This window comes from Phaseolus vulgaris, chromosome 7, assembly GCF_000499845.2.
Source record: "Phaseolus vulgaris cultivar G19833 chromosome 7, P. vulgaris v2.0, whole genome shotgun sequence".
Taxonomy (NCBI): Eukaryota; Viridiplantae; Streptophyta; class Magnoliopsida; order Fabales; family Fabaceae; genus Phaseolus; species Phaseolus vulgaris.
Genome location: NC_023753.2, coordinates 13,608,346 through 13,626,211, shown reverse-complemented (window position 1 = coordinate 13,626,211; position 17,866 = coordinate 13,608,346). Strand labels below are relative to the sequence as shown.

General features: G+C 28.6%; 1 protein-coding gene across 3 annotated transcripts; it reads left to right on the top strand.

Moving 5' to 3' along the window:
- Positions 1 to 15,681: 15,681 nt before the first annotated feature.
- Positions 15,682 to 17,577, top strand: LOC137828687 (protein LIGHT-DEPENDENT SHORT HYPOCOTYLS 4-like). Of its 3 annotated transcripts, none has more exons than XM_068635364.1 (2): positions 15,682 to 16,912; positions 17,249 to 17,577. In XM_068635364.1, the coding sequence occupies exons 1-2, from the start codon at positions 16,336 to 16,338 to the stop codon at positions 17,260 to 17,262; spliced, it is 591 nt and encodes a 196-aa protein (XP_068491465.1). In that variant the 5' UTR covers positions 15,682 to 16,335; the 3' UTR covers positions 17,263 to 17,577. The 3 variants fall into 3 exon arrangements, with proteins under 3 accessions (XP_068491465.1, XP_068491468.1, XP_068491467.1); XM_068635367.1 differs by having other exon boundaries at positions 15,922 to 16,908; XM_068635366.1 differs by having other exon boundaries at positions 15,922 to 16,916.
- The last annotated feature ends 289 nt before the right edge of the window (positions 17,578 to 17,866 follow it).

Sequence of the window (17,866 nt, the reverse complement as noted above, 5' to 3'; positions counted from 1 at the left end):
AATTTAGATGAACTTCCCAAAAATACACGATGGATTGATTTTGGATGTACGAGTCATGTTTCTAATACGATGTAGAGATTCTTTATGATCCAAACCAAAAGGCCAAATGAAAAATTTAACTTCATGGTGAATAGAGCAAAGCTCTAGAGGAAGCAATAAGGACTTATCATTTAATATTTGACATTGAAGATCATTTTGATTTATTAAAAATCCTTTATTTACCTAGTTTATCTAGGAATTTGGTTTCGTTGTCTAAAATGATGTTATTAGATACTTTTTTAATTTTGGTAATGAATGTTTCAATTTGTTTAAATATAATCATCTCCTTCGTATTGATATTCTTTGGGATGATTTATATGCTTAAAAGTTTATGATTTTGCATTATAATGTTGTCATTAAATGTAACTTAGTGAATGAACGCTCTGCTTTCTTATGGCATAAACATTTAGGTCACGTTTCTATAGAAAGGATGGAAGGATTAATAAAGAATGATTGTCGTAGCGTGTAAGGAGAATATCTTTGGACGTTCGACCACAAGTTTGACGAGAACAATACACAATACACAATGCTAAGTACATTACAAAAATTTGTGTATAAAAAAGCATAATAAAATAATAATAGATATGGTTACGAGTATGTTAAGTAATTCTTTTCTACCCATATTTTTTATGGATGTATTCCTTGAAAACTATCATGTATTTGTTAAACAAGATTCCTGGTAAGGTACACCAAATATAAAGCATCTGAATGTTTGGGGTTGTTAGACATAAATAAGGGTTAATCCACAAGAAAAGAAACTGGATGCAAGAACTATCAATGATATTTCATTAGTTGTTCAGAAAAATCAAATGGTGTGTATTTTATTGTTCTAATCATAGTATGTGAATTGTTGAAACTAGAAATGCAAGGTTAATTGAAAATGGTGAAATCAATTGAAATTTAGTTCCACGAACAAGTGAAAATTAAAGAAGATAAATACATGCTCCTTTAACTTGTGACTCTACAATAAAGTGAGTGTTCCTTTAATTATTTTGACAAATCAAAATGAAGAATAACAATGTTATAATAGCCAATGATTCAAAATCAACCTATTGTAGAAGAACCACAAGAAGTAGTATTAAGTAGGTTTCAAAGAGTAAAGAGATAAGCCATTTCAAATTAATATGTGGTATATCTACATGAGTAAAGAAAGTGACTTAAACATTAGTGAAAATGATCCAATTTCGTTTTCACAAGTTGTAAATTGTGATAATTTTGAGAAATGGTTAAATACTTTGAAAAAAAAAAATTGAAGTCCATGGAACATATTGATGTCTGGAACCTTGTAGAATTGTTAGAAGGATCCAAGAAAGGTTTTAAGTGGGTCTTTAAAAATAAATGTGACTCTCTTGACAATCTTGAACATTATAAGGCTAAACTTGTATTTTAGTCAGAAAGATCGTGTTTAACTATAAAGAGACATTTTCACTTGTCTCACGAAATAATTCCTTAAGGATTATCATGACATTGATATCTCATTATGACTTTGATTTACATCAAATGGATGTGAAATTGGTTTCTCTTAATGAAGATTTAGAAGAGAATGTTTATATGGACCAACCAATGTAGTTCTCAGTTGAAGAAAAGGAACATATGGTGTGTAAATTAAAGAAATCAATATACAAACTTAAACAAGCTTCCTACTAATAGTATTTGAAGTTTAATGATACTATTGTTTATTTTGGATTTAAAGAAATAGTTGTGGTGTATATATCTAAATATTAGTGGGAGTAAAGTTATTTTTTAAAAATTTTAATGTTGATGATATCTTGTTGGTAACTAATGATCTTGGTCTTTTTCATGAGACTAAGAAATTTCCCTCAGGTAACTTAGAAATCAAAGATATGGGTGAGGTAAGTTATGTGATAGGAAAGTGAAATATTCCAAAAATAGATATGAAGGAATGTTATGCTTACCCCTGAAAGCTTATATAAATAAAGTACTAGAGAGGTTTACGATGGAGAAGTGCTCAACGTCACCTGTTCCAATTCATAAAGCAAACAAGTTTAGTCTTCTTCAATGTGTTAAGAATGACTTGAAACTAAATAAATGAAAGTAATTATGTATGCATGTTTTTCCAATTCATAAAGCAAACAAGTTTAGTCTTCTTCAATGTGTTAAGAATGACTTGAAACTAAATAAATGAAAGTAATTATGTATGCATGTTTTGTTGGGTGTATTATGTATGCTCACACTTTACTTAACTAGAGATAAGCTTTGTATCTAGAATGTTAGGATAATATCAAAGTAATATGGGAATGGAATATTGGAAAGCTGCAAAGAAAGTTATGAGATATCTACAAGGTACAAAGGATTGTATGCTTACGTATAGGAATCTTGAAGTGATTGGATATTTAGACTTTGATTTAGCTGGATGTGTGAATACTAGGAAATCCATTATGGACTATGTATTTCTTTTAGCCAAAGGAGAAATATTATGGAGAAGTGTAAAATAGTTTGTTGTTGTTGCATTCAATATGGAAGTTAAATTTGTAGAATGTTTTGAGGCTACAATTTAGGCTAATTGGTTGTGGAACTTTATTCCAAGGCTTAAAATTGTTGACGGTATTACTAGGCTACTGAAAATGTATTGTGGTTTCTCCACAACATTGTTTTTCTCTAAGAATGACAAGTACTCTAAAGGTGCTAAGCATATGGAGTTTAAATACTTTGTCATGAAAGAGGAAATTCATAAACAATCAATAGAACATATTAGCACAAATCTTATGATAGCTAACTCTTTAACAAAGAGTTTAGTGCCCAAAATATTTACTGAATATGAGTATTATTTATAAGAATGAATGTTGAGTATTATGTTCCTTTTATGATAAATGATTCACATTTTGAGCTCAATATATTATATGTTTTTTATTACCTGTTCACTACTATTGCATGCATAATTGTATTTGAGTAATGTAAACATGTAGTGTCTTAAATAAAGACATTATATTGGACCAATTATGAACTCCTAATTATGTTCATATTAGGAAGAATTCTAGTTTGTGGTACATGGAATGAAGTATGAAATTAGTTCTTATTCTTGATTATGAAATTATGATGTCTAAATAGAAAGAATGTTTTGATTTAGGGTTTAGGGTTTAGGGTTTAACGCACATTATGTTATGTTTAGTTAGTTTGTTTCTTGGTCAATAAATGTATACAATGTCGCATAAGCCAAGTGGGAGAATGTAAGGCTTTATGTCTCATGTGAGATGCACATGACTTATTAATAAAATAGATCAATAAGTAAATAAATTAATAATGAAGATAGAGAAATAATGGGATAATAAGGAACAATTTCGTGATCATGATTTCTATTGGATTGGAAATAGAAAAATAACAAGGTTTATATATCTATATAAACCACTAACATATAGAAAAGATCTCATCCATGACAAATACATATGTTTCTCTACCCTGTATCCGCCAAGAAAGTGAGATCATGGAATAGAGAATCAAATGAAATAAAATCTTGGATCGTCATTCATCTAATTGGATCTCTAGAGCATTTAGGAATAATCTCTGTAGAGAAAAATATAAGAATCATTCATCTCATTAAATCACCTGAACATTACAAAAAAAAATCAATATTATCTACAGATTTTATCGACGAATTTGAATTCATAGGTAAATTCAGCATTACCTACGGATATTATTTACAAACAACATTACCTACGGATATTACCCACAAATATGAATCTGTAGGTAAATTCAGCAATACTTACTAACTATTACTCACTACTCTAATTACCTACCAACTTTTAACCACAGATTTATATACCCACGAATCTCAATTACCTACCAACTATTATCATAATAATTATATACATAATATTCAAAATACAATTATAATATGAATAATTATAAAATTATAAATGATATTCATAAATAATAAAAATCATAACTAATAAGTATAGATATTATTAATATTTAAAATTAAAAATATTAATATAATAATACAAATAATATATTTAGTATTATATTAATAATATGAATAATAATAATAATAATAATAATAAAATTAATAATATTAATAGTATTAATGATATATTAATATAATAAAATTAATAACATTAGTAATAATAACATTAAAAATATAAATACTATTAATAAAAAAAAAATTTTATTTATAATATTCATTTTATTTACATTATATATAATATTACTAATACTAAAACAGTATTTATAATATTTAATAATATTAATAATATTAAAAATATTTAATTATATTTAACAATATTAATATTTAATAATATTAATAATATTAAATAATATTAATAATATTTAATGATATCGATAATATTTAATAATATTATTAACATTTAATAATATTAATAATATATAATAAAATATTAATAATATTTAAAAAATAATAATAATATTTAATAAAATATTATTAATATTTAATAAAATATTATTAATATTTAATAAAATATTATTAATATTTAATAAAATATTATTAATATTTAATAAAATATTATTCATATTTAATAAAATATTATTCATATTTAATAAAATATTATTAATATTTTATTAATAATATTTAATAAAATATTAATAATATTTAATAAAATATTAATAATATTTAATAAAATATTAATAATATTTAATAAAATATTAATAATATTTAATAAAATATTAATAATATTTAATAAGATATTAATTTTATTTATAATATTAATTTTATTTATATTATTTATAATATTAAAAATACTAACAGTATTCATAATATTTAATAATATTAATAATATTAATAATATTTAATTATATTCAATAATATTAATATTTAATAATATTAATAATATTTCATGATATTGATAATATTTAATAATATTATTAACATTTAATAACATTTCATAATATTAATAATATTTAATAAAATATTAATAATAATTAATAAAAAATAATAATATTTAATAAAATATTAATAATATTTAATAAAATATTAATAATATTTAATAAAATATTAATAATATTTAATAAAATATTAATAATATTTAATAAAATATTAATAATATTTAATAAAATATTAATAATATTTAATAAAATATTAATAATATTTAATAAAATACTAATAATATTTAATAAAATACTAATAATATTTAAATATATTAATAGTATTTAAATATATTAAAAATACTTAAAAATAGTACTAATATTTGATCATATTAAGAATATTTAATAAAAATAAAAATATTTAATCATATTCAGAATATTTAATAAAATAAAAAATATTTAAAATATTTAATAATATTAAAAATATTTAATAATATTAAAAATATTTAATAATATTAAAAATATTTCATAATATTAAAAATATTTAATAATATTAAAAATATTTAATAATATTAAAAATATTTAATAATATTAAAAATATTTAATAAACTTAAAAATATTTAATAATATTAAAATATTAAATAATATGCTTAATATTTAATAATATTTAATCATATTTAATAATATTAATAATATTTAATAATATTAATAATATTTAATAATATTAATAATATTTAATAATATTAATAATATTTAATAATATTAATAATATTTAATAAAATTATTAATATTTAAGAATATTAATAATATTTAATAATATTCATAATATTTAATAATATTAATAATATTTAATAATATTAATAATATTAATAATATTTAATAATATTTAATAATATTTAATAATATTAATAATATTTAATAATATTAATAATATTAATAATATTTAATAATATTAATAATAATTAATAATATAAATAACATTTAATAATATTAATAATATTTAATAATATTAATAATATTTAATAATATTAATAATATTAATAATATTAATATTATTAATAATATTAATATTATTAATAATATTAATAATATTTAAGAATATTAATAATATTTAATAATATATTTAATAGTATTAATAATAGTTAATAATAGTTAATAATAGTAATAATACTTAATAATATTTAATAATAGTTATAATATTTAATAACATTTAATAATATTAATAATATAAGTAATATTTAACAATATTAATATTATAAGTTATATTTAATAATATTAATAATATAAGTAATATTTAATAATATTAATATTATAAGTTATATTTAATAATATTAATAATATAAGTAATATTTAATAATATTAATAATATTTAATATTAATGAAATTTAATAATATTAAAAATATTTAATAATATTTAATAATATTAATAATATTTAATAATATTAATAATATTTAATAAGATTAAGAATATTTAATAATATTAATAATATTTTATAATATTAATAATATTTAATAAAATTTAATAAAATTAATAATATTAATATTTAGTAATATTCATAGTATTTAATAATATTAAAAATTTTAATAATATTAAAATATTTAATAATATGCTTAATATTTAATAATATTTAATCATCTTTAATAATATTTAATAATATTGATAATATTTAATAATATTAATAATATTTAATAATATTAATAATTTATAATAATATTAATAATATTTAATAATATTAATAATATTTAATAACATTAATAATATTTAATAATATTAATAATATTTAAGAAAATTAATAATATTTAATAGTATTAATAATATTTAATAGTATTAATAATATTTAATAATATTAATAATATTTAATAATATTAATAATATTTAATAATATTTAATAATATTAATAATATTTAATAATATTAATAATATTTAATAATATAATAATATTTAATAATAATAATAATATATAATAATATTAATAATATTAATAATATAATAATATTATTAATATTTATTAATATTATTAATATTTAATAATATTATTAATATTTAATAATATTAATAATATACTAATATTATTAATATTTAATAATATTATTAATATTTAATAATATTATTAATATTTAATAATATTATTAATATTAATAATATTTAATAATATTATTAATATTTAATAATATTAATAATATTATTAATATTTAATAATATTATTAATATTTAATAATATTATTAATATTTAATAATATTAATAATATTATTAATATTTAATAATATTATTAATATTTAATAATATTATTAATATTTAATAATATTTAATAATATTATTAATATTTAATGATATATTTAATGATATTAGTAATATTAATAATATTTAATAATAGTAATAATACTGTATAATATATAATAGTTATAATACTTAATAATATTTAATAATATTAATAATATTTAATACTTAATAATATTTATATAATATTAATAATATTAGTAATATTTTATAATATTTAAATATATTAATAATATTTAATAATATTATTAATATTTAATAATATCTAATAATATTAATATAATTTAATAATATTAATAATACTTAATAATATTAATTTAATATTATTAATAAAATTTAATAATATTAATAAAATTTAATAATATTAATAATACTTAATAATATTTAATAACAATAATAATCATATTTAATAGGAATTATAATATTTAATAATATTAATAATTTTTAATAGTAATAATATTAATAATATTTAATAGTAATAATATTAATAATAATAATAATATTAAATATATGAATAATGTTAATAATTTTTGTATTATTAATTATATTAATATTGATAATCTTAATAATAAATATAATAATAATCATTACATTACATGATAATAAAACTTGACTAGTGTAATGCTTAAAGTTTCTTTGAACATTTATCAAAGAATTTGGCTTCGAGTGTCATATAATAATCATACAAATTGACATAAAATAATATTTGTAAATAATAATTGAAAAAACAATAATTAAAATTTTAAAAATAGAGTATATTGAATTATCTATGAATTTACTCAAGGATACATTACCTACAAACTGGAGTGAGTGAATATTACCTACGGATTAAAGTTGGTGGGTAATTACAGTTTTCGTTACCCATACAGTCCATAGAAAAATTACCTGCACCTAGATTTATTGTAGTAAGACTAAAAGATAATCTCTAAAAAAAATATCAATACTCTTCCTGTCTCGACCTGTCCTCAGTCGTCGACTCAGTGACTGACCTCAGACATCATACACCAATGCTTGGTAATGGAAGGGGGCCACATAAGGTGGGTCGCAGACGCACTTACCAAGGGATTGGTTAGTCTTAGGACATTGGTATCATAGACCCCGATGTTGAAGATCGACATCGGACCTCACCAACAGAGGGAGAGATCAGACATCGATGGTCTGAACGTTGTAGTGGGCCACGTAAGGTGGGCCCTAGAGTTCTACTAAGTTATCAGTTAAGACATGAGATATGGGGGATGCCTAAACCACGAAGGATCCATGCACATGGTGTGTATAGCGCATGCAGGCGCGACATGAGAGAATGATCCTGGGAGGCGCTAAGGCCCATTAGGGTTAGGGTTTCCAGGAAAAGCTGCATGCATGGCACATGAATGCTTAGGTCACCCATAAAGCAGATGGCGCTAGTGATTAGGTGCATAAGTTGGTACCCAAGCGGCCACTGACATTTGTTGCACTCGAGTGAAGGGAAGTTCATGTGCCAGATACGCTAAGATTACGTAAATAGCGGCGCAAGGACGTTCCCCAAGGAACCCTAGACAAGGGTAACAACACAAAGGTAAACCCTAGTTTCAACCTATATAAAGGGTGTCAAGAACCCTATCAAGGTACACAGTTTCTAAGACTGAAGTTAATATACAGTCTTGGTGTTTCTTTGCCCTTATACTAACTTGAGCATTAGAGTGCAAACGGCCGTCAAGGCGCCCCTTTGTCTTTGCAGGTGAGAGATTCTTTGATCAAGAAAGTATGATTCTCAGGCGGAGATAGAAGGGTCGAAGGCTGTCGTTAGAGTCAACCGGCGGGAACATTTGGCACCCACCGTGGGGCCCATTAAAGAAAGGTCCCACTCACAATCGTGTTAAGAACCTTTACCAGCGATATGAGGAGTACGGGGCAAGGACCTGCTGTAGCCACAGGTGTTGTGCCCCTTGGAGGGGACAACGTTACCACACAACAAATCTTGGAGACTATGCGTGCTCTCCAAGCAGAGGTGGCAGCATCTAGGGTTGAAATTGCCGCATCACGAGCGGACAACGAAGAACTGCGCTGAGCCAATGAGGAACTGCACAGGGATTTGCAATAAGTAGGGGAGCACGCGGTTGACGAACATGCCCCACTTGTGCCACTCAGGGCACGTCCCATGCCGTTCTCACAAGCGATCATGGATACAATGTTACCAATCACGTCTCTGGGCCCGAAGGTCACTTTCACAGGAGTAGAGGACCCAGAGGCCCATCTCACGGCGTTTCACACTCAGATGATGCTTACGGGAGGATCTAACGTCGTGTACTACAAATTGTTCATGAGCACGTTGGTAGGCGCGGCGTTGGAATGGTTCGTTAGCCTTCCCGACGGACACATCACCACCTTTGACCAGTTCACGACGCTGTTCAGGGAACAATACCTTGTTAACAAAGCCCCCACTCGGCTTTCTTATGATGTTTTTGATATTAAACATACTAGGGGGAGCCCATGAAGGACTACTTGAACAGATTCGGGGTCCAGGTGGTAAGGTTGAAACCCACGGATGAGGCCATGACGGTGCATGCCTTTGTCAAGGGAATGTTGTCGGGACCTTTCAGCGAATCACTGCTAAGGTTCTACCCGAAGACGTTCACTGAGATTAAATGTCGAGCGTTGGCACACATCGCTGCAAATGATCAAGTAACGGAGAAACAAGGTCTTGTCGGTCCTATCCAACCTCAAACAACAGGACGACCTCAGCCCATGAGGGTGCAAGAGGCGACCACAGAGAAGAAGGGAGCGGAAAAACCCTACGAACAACCCCAGGCGGGGACGCGCAGGCGAAGGGACCCACCCCCAAAGCATAACTTCTGGGTAGAGCTCAAGGAGCTAATCGCTATCCCAAACATAGCAGCGAGATTGAAGGTGCCCGTGAAGACAAATAGGAAGATGGGGCCCAACAAGAACACTTGGTGTGAGTTTCACCAAGCACATGGCCACTATATACGCAATTGTTTGGCCCTAGCACACCAACTAGACGAGCTCGTGAAAAGCGATTTCTTGAAGGTTCACCTTCAAGAACAACAAAACGATCAAGTGTTGGTGACTGCAGGGGTAGAACAGGGGCACGAGGTGCCCATACACGGTGAGATCAACACCATCGCTGGGGGATTCTCAAGAGGAGGATGTACTGCCTCCCAGCGCAAGAAGTATGCACAAGAGGTAATGACAGTAGAGGTACAGGAGGAAGATCAAACTCCCTACGTCGACCTCGTCTTCACCAAGGCCGACTGCCAGGATGTCATACCCCATGACAATGATCCAGTAGTAATTTCGTTAGTCACAACATGAAGGAGGGTGCATCGCGTCCTCGTAGACCAAGGAAGTTCGACCGACGTGATGTTTTGGTCTACCTTCAACAAGTTGCAACTGTCCCCAGACCAGTTGAGGCCCTATACTGGGTGCTTGTATGGTTTCCATGGAGACCAGGTGGAGGTGCGTGGGCATATTGAGCTGAGGACGACCTTCACGGACGACACAACTTCACGCACCGTCAAGATAAGGTATCTTGTTGTTAACGCCCCATCAACCTACAATATATTGTTAGGTAGACCTACTTTGAACAGGATCGAGCAATTGCCTCTACGAGGCATATGAAGACGATGTTGTCTTCCTAGAGGATTCAGTGATCACCATCAAGTCTGACCAGAAATAGGCTAAGAAGTGTTACGAAAATAGCCTCAAGACAAAGAGAGGGGTGTTCGCTGTTACTACCCAACTTCCAAGGGAAGAAGGGGTCACTCGTGCAACGATCGCCCGGGAGAAACGACCTGAACCCGCCGGAGACGTACTAGAGAGAGAAACCAGTGGGAAGATGTTCAAGCTTGGCAAATCTTCGAGCCAAGAGTCGCAGGATCAGGTTGCCAAGGTCATAGCGCGACACCTTGACGCCTTCGCGTGGTCTGCCTCTGACATGCCTGGCATAGACCCTGACTTCCTATGTCATCGTCTCACCATGGATCCCCAGGTCCGACCTGTTCGCCAGAGAAGACGAAAATTCAACAAAGAAAGGCGTCAGATCGTACGTGAAGAGACGGAGAAGCTGTTGAAGGCTGGCCACATTAGGGAGATTCAGTACGCCAAATGGTTGGCCAATGTGGTGCTAGTAAAGAAGGTCAACGGGAAGTGGAGGATGTGTGTTTACTTCACAGACCTAAACAAGGCCTGTCTCAAGGCGTGGCATGAGAGAATGATCCTGGGAGCGCTAAGGCCCATTAGGGTTAGGGTTTCCAGAGAAAGTTGCATGCATGACACTTGAATGCTTAGGGCACCCACAAAGCAGATGGTGTTAGAGATTAGGTGCACAAGTTGGTACCCAAGCGACCACTATGTCATTCGTTGCACTCCAGTGAAGGAAAGTTCATGTGCCAGATACGCTAAGATTACGTAAATAGTGGCGCAAGGACGTTCCCCAAGGAACCCTATACAAGGGTAACAACACAAAGGTAAACCCTAGTTTCAACCTATATAAAGGGTGCCAAGAACCCTAGCAAGGTACACAGTTTCTAAGACTGAAGTTAATATACACTCTTGGTGTTTCTTTGCCTTTATACTGACTTGAGCGTCGAAGTGCAAACGACCGTCAAGGCGCCCCTTTGTCTTTGCAGGTGAGAGATTTTTTGATCAAGAAAGTACGATTCTCAAGCGGAGATAAAATGGTCGAAGGTTGCCGTTAGAGTCAACCGGCGAAACGAGTCAACCGACGGGAACACTTCCATTAATATACTCAGGAGAATCAAATACTTTTAAGATTCTACTAAAATTTTATTATGTTGTAATTTGAAAACTATTAAATTCTTTAAATCATGTTTTTACACCGTTAAGACTTTTCATATTCTAAGAAAAGTAAAACTCAAAAGAGAGGACAAATCAATATCATTAAAGAAACCTTAATAATAAACATCAATCATAAGTTCAAACCCATAACCAACACCCCACGCTCACACCTTTATGAAAAAAAAAGATCAACACGGAAGAAATACAAAATTTACCTCAATTATACACTTCAAAATTGATATACTTTCTTCTCAACGATAGGTTCCAGGTATCAAAATTTTCTATAGAATTGAGAAGAGATGTATAGCTTTTAACTCTGGAAGAAATAAGGGTTGAAGGAAAAAAGAAAAGAAAAAAAAAGCACAGTGGACAAAATTTTCTATAGAATTGAGAAGAGATGTATAGCTTTTAACTCTGGAAGAAATAAGGGTTGAAGGAAAAAAGAAAAGAAAAAAAAAGCACAGTGGACAGTGGTGTGGAGAAGGAAAATAGTGTTTAAATTTTCCATTTTTACTCAAACTCACCCATCTTGTGGTGTGGAGAAGGAAAAAAATAACTCTAAAATTTATACATATTCTATAAATAAGATTGGAAAATAATGTGTTCATTGACCTATTATGATATTAAACTAAAATTAAAAAATACTTGATAAAACTAAATTCAACTGTAAAATTGCTTATATAAATAGAATTATAATTTAAGCAAACTAAAAAATTAAATTAATAAAAGTTATTTTTAAATTGATTAAACTATTTAAATTATTTCAAATATTATTAATTATTATTTGATCTTAAAACTTTTTTTAACAATTTTAGTTCAATTCAATTCAAGAAATGTTATTTAAGAATAAATAATTCAATTTTTTAAAACAAAAAACTTAATTTCTTTTTCTATTGAAAAATAATTTTTTTAATAATGCAAAAATGATAGCACTCTTTATTTGATTGAAAAGTAATGGACTTTTTTTTTTCTTTGTTATAAATTTAAATTAATGAAAGCAAAATGATACTGATTAATTTCAGTCTTCAAACATTTTGGAAGCAGGGTTAAGTTAAATCTTGTTGGCATATCAAATATCAAGACAACCTAGGTGTGTCAACTCTGTTTGTTTCTTCTATATATATTAAATATGATTTGATTTGTCTTCACAAACTTCACACTTTCTCAAATGCCCCTCTACCAACTCTTTAATCTTTCTGTAGGATGCAATTTGGGGTGAAACTTTCACCTTTAAAAAGCAATTTGCTTTGCAAATATGACTATCCTCCAACCAAATTTGCATGCTATAATTGGAAGTCTCATTCTCCAAACGATTCACCATATTCCATACACTCTCCACAAATATTCATGGTGTATTAGGGGGCCATGTCTTAAAAAAAGTTTTAAATATATTATTAGATAAAAGGTCAATAGTAGAATTTAGTATAAGCCTTTTATTTGATATGGAAAATTACCAAAATTATTTCAACATCAAATGATCAATTTCTCAATATAAAATCAATTATATAAATTAACATATCAAACTTAATTTTAGATGGGTTCAATGTATACAGATTCAAAAGACGCAATAACTAGGATTTTTGAACGAACAATTGTAAAGTTTTTTATGTTATAATCCTCAATATAAAATCAATTGAATAAATTAACATATTAAATTTCATTTTAGATGGTTCAATGTATACAGATTCAAAGACGCACTAACTCTAGGAATTGAACGAGGAATGGTAAAGTTTTTTTTTATAAAATTATATAATTAAAGCTTTGTAAAGTTTAGATAGATGAACATACAGTGAAGCGTATCTTAACTGCTATGTTATGATTTTTTAAGAGGATTTGATTCCCATGGCAGCAGATAATATTTTCCTTAAAGAAATCAAATACGTGTTGAGGGAAAAATTCTTTCTCGCACAATAATGATGATCGAAACGATATGACATAAAAAACAGCATTATAAATAGAAATTATGAGAAACATAGATTTAATAGATCTAACGTGATTCCACACTTTTTCTTTTGTCCGCACCCAAATGGATATTTATTATTTTAAATAAGATAACTAATTTTTAAGACGGTCTTACAATCAATTATCAGCTTAATCTTACTTTAATATTATCTTACCACTAATCAAATCACACCATAAACTTTGACATTGTTTTCGGGGGAAATAATTTCATACAGAACAATGAAAATCAACAAAAAAACGTTACGAATACAGGTAGAAAAGGATGTGAATTTATGTGGTTTAACACCTTATATCTCTCCACAAGGACCCCATTTTATAGAGGTGTTTCATCCATTAATGAGACTTTCTATGGAATATGAGTATTTCATATACATGTCTCATTGCATTGTTAACTATTGCTAAAGGAACAGATCGTTTCACTTTCATCATCAACAAAATATTCAAATCATCTTGCTGATGAACATATTACATCATCATATCACTATTAAAGAAAACAAAAATACATACACATCAAATTGTAAAACTTCATATTGCAACTTTAATTACTTTTACTTTTACTTCAATTTTTTTATGTATTAAAAATTAAATTTTAAGTTTAACTAATCTTTATAAAACTGATAAAATTTATACTCAATTATATATTATAAAATTGATCTAATATTTAATTAATGTGTGATCTTTAATACAATTTATCACGTCGAAATCAATAATCGAAATCAATCAACTTATTATTGTGATTAAGTATTTATGAAAAATTTAATACTGGATAGTATGATTTTCTAAAAACATTCGTTAATCTAAATTATAAATAATTATAACATCATTAAAAAATAAATTTTAAATCTTAATTTTACAAAACGATATATATTATGAACTGATTTTAACTTCAACTGTCTTAAAAATATTTAATCATATATGAATTTATCGATTTAAGAGTATTCAATAATGTTTTTTTTATCGTTTTACAAGTTTTTAATTTCATAATATAAGTCAAATTATTATATTTTATTTTTTAATATACTTAATACTATACTTTGTTTCTTTTAATTCATCTACTTTTCTAATTAATCACTAAAACTGATCATCTAGCACCTTTCATAATTCATTTTTAAAAAAAATTCCAAATTCTCTTCTTTTTTGCATCTCAAATCCGTTTGGTCATAAATTTAAATCTTTTAAATAATATATCAAATTGAATTAAAATTATATACATACATATTAAGATAAACATATAAATGATATCTAAAAATTAATGTACAATTAAGATATAAATTATAGCAAAAATGAATTTTAATTTAATAAAACAAAATAACATTTAATATATATTTCTAAATAATAATAATAATAGCTTTGATTTAATATAAAAAAGTTGAAAATTAAGTAAAATGTCTTATTTTTGGGTTGGTGGTTGTAATCCTAATTTAGTATTAGTAGGGGATTTAATTGAAGTCATTTGCAGTCAATGATTTTTCATCATTGAAATCATTATAATCTGCACACAGATATCTAGGGCCTAGGGATTAGCACTTGTTGAAAAGTAACATTCTAATGATGGTAAGTTCACAAGCCCTACTTCTCTCTACTTCTATGCAACTATGCTTGATCATCCCATTTTCCCCCAAACTAAAGTTAGTCGTCTCAGACATAAAAGGGCAAACAGGTAATTTCCAAGAGGTGTTGTCAATCAAACCAAGAGAGATAATAGAAGCACCTAAACCATTATTTTTTATTTTTTTACCCAACACCTTTATCTGTCTGCATCAATAATCTCTCACTGTCATTTTCAACCTATTTCCATTTCCACAAAAGCCCTAAAGGCCAAAACACTGCTTCTTTCTCAATTAAGCCCCTCTGGTCCCTCACTATCACATTCTCTCTTTGCTTCGGACACTGCCATAGGTCAAACCAACTCACCTAGCTGCACACCCCTTTCTTCCTCTCCTACAAAAAAAAAAAAAAAAACACTGTGAAATTCCTAAAAATGGTTTCAGAAAAACAGGGTTAGCAAAAAGCACCTAGCATCACTACGCTTTCAAGTATTCTAGGAGTTATCAAAAAATATGAGGGGTTGAAGGTAGCCTAGCTACTAGGAAAATAGGTTTCTCCTTCTTCTCTCTCTAAACTGTTCTTTTACCCTCCTTCCTGTTAAGTTATCTCCATTGTCCATCAATTCAACCCTCTCTCTCTCTTTCTTTCTCACTCACTTCTCACTTCTCAGCACAGTTCAAACCCTGCCGAAATCTGATCACCATCAAAGCCATTTTTCTTTTCTCTCTTGCGCACCCTCCTTCCATGCCTTATATTCTTGAGAGATCTTCTTCCTTACCCTCCTTACACACCTCAATCTCCACAACTGTTCAACACCCTCCTTATCGATCCAACACGCTAAGTCACTGAGCAAAAAACAGCAGCAAACCCTTCCCAAACAGTAACAAAGAAGATCGCAGATCCAAATATCCAATAACACCTTCTCCTACAGATCATGAACTCCTTTCAAGAATTTGACTCCTCGTCAAACTCGGATTCCAAAGCCATCAGCCTCTCAGCAGGTAACACCTCCAATTTCCCATCACCACCACCACCTTCATCTTCATCATCACCACCTTCCTCTTCCACTACTCTGAGCCGCTATGAGAACCAAAAGCGGCGGGACTGGAACACGTTCGGGCAGTACCTTCGGAACCACAGACCCCCACTTTCGCTCTCACGCTGCAGCGGCGCACACGTGCTGGAATTCCTGAGGTACCTCGACCAGTTCGGAAAAACCAAGGTTCACACCCACCTTTGTCCATTCTTCGGGCACCCCAACCCTCCTGCACCTTGTCCTTGCCCTCTACGCCAAGCATGGGGCAGCCTTGATGCTCTTATAGGTCGTCTCAGAGCTGCTTTCGAAGAAAATGGAGGAAAACCTGAAGCTAACCCTTTTGGTGCTCGTGCTGTGAGACTTTACCTTCGTGAAGTGCGCGATTCACAAGCCAAGGCTAGGGGAATTAGCTACGAGAAAAAGAAACGCAAGCGTCCTCAACATCCTCCTCCGTTGCCCCCCTCAAATAATGCAAGTTAGTAAGGCCACATAACTAACCTCATAATTATTCCATGTACCTTACGAAATTCAAGGGTTTTGGTAGTTATTAAGACACTCTCTACCTTTTTTTCCTATGCATCCAAACTCATTAAACTATTAGTCAAACAATAACTGTATCACAACACAACTCTTAGGTTTCTATAACTAGCTGTAAACTAACCTGCACGTGTCATCTAATTAATCTTTATTTGGACTTACTTTCACATGAGGCCATTGGTAGTGTAGAAATTAGCAATGCGTATATGCAGATCAATTATGTTTCTTTGTTTTCTTTTCATGTTTTTTTACTCCGTGTTTGCTTGTTATGCAGAAATTGTGATTTGACAATGGGCTGGGGCACTGCAAAATGGGGACACCCTTTGCAATTTCATTAGAAAATATATTGTGTAAACCTAAACAGCAGTACTCTTGGTAGATGCAGCAGTAATTTAAGCAGTGGCAGTAAAAAACAGTGGAGGGCTGTGCGTGCGTGTGTGTCACAGACCAATATTGCAACATCGTCCAATTTGTATTAATAAAATAAAAATGTGTATGTACTCTTGAAGATGTTATGACGAAAATAATGGATCTCAAGATCGTCTTAGTCTCCATGTATTTTCATTCCTTGGATGCGGTGAAGTGCAGTTTCTTTTCCTTTAATTACCGTGTGAAAATCTCCCTCTCTCTCTCTCTCTAACTTCCATATATGCCATTTACTTAATCGTACATGTTCATTTATACTTCAGTTGAGAGTCAGGTGATTTTGGTGGTGGTTTCTGTTCTGCTAGTTCATTTATTTTGTGTAGTTTCATGTGTGATTTCATTTATAAATATGCAGTTGAACACCGAGTCCACATAATCCATGCTTCAAACTGTCATGCAATTGGTAGTCATCATAAGGTGAGTAGTGCGTTGGAGTGTGTGCACACGAACTCTCTCTGAATCAATT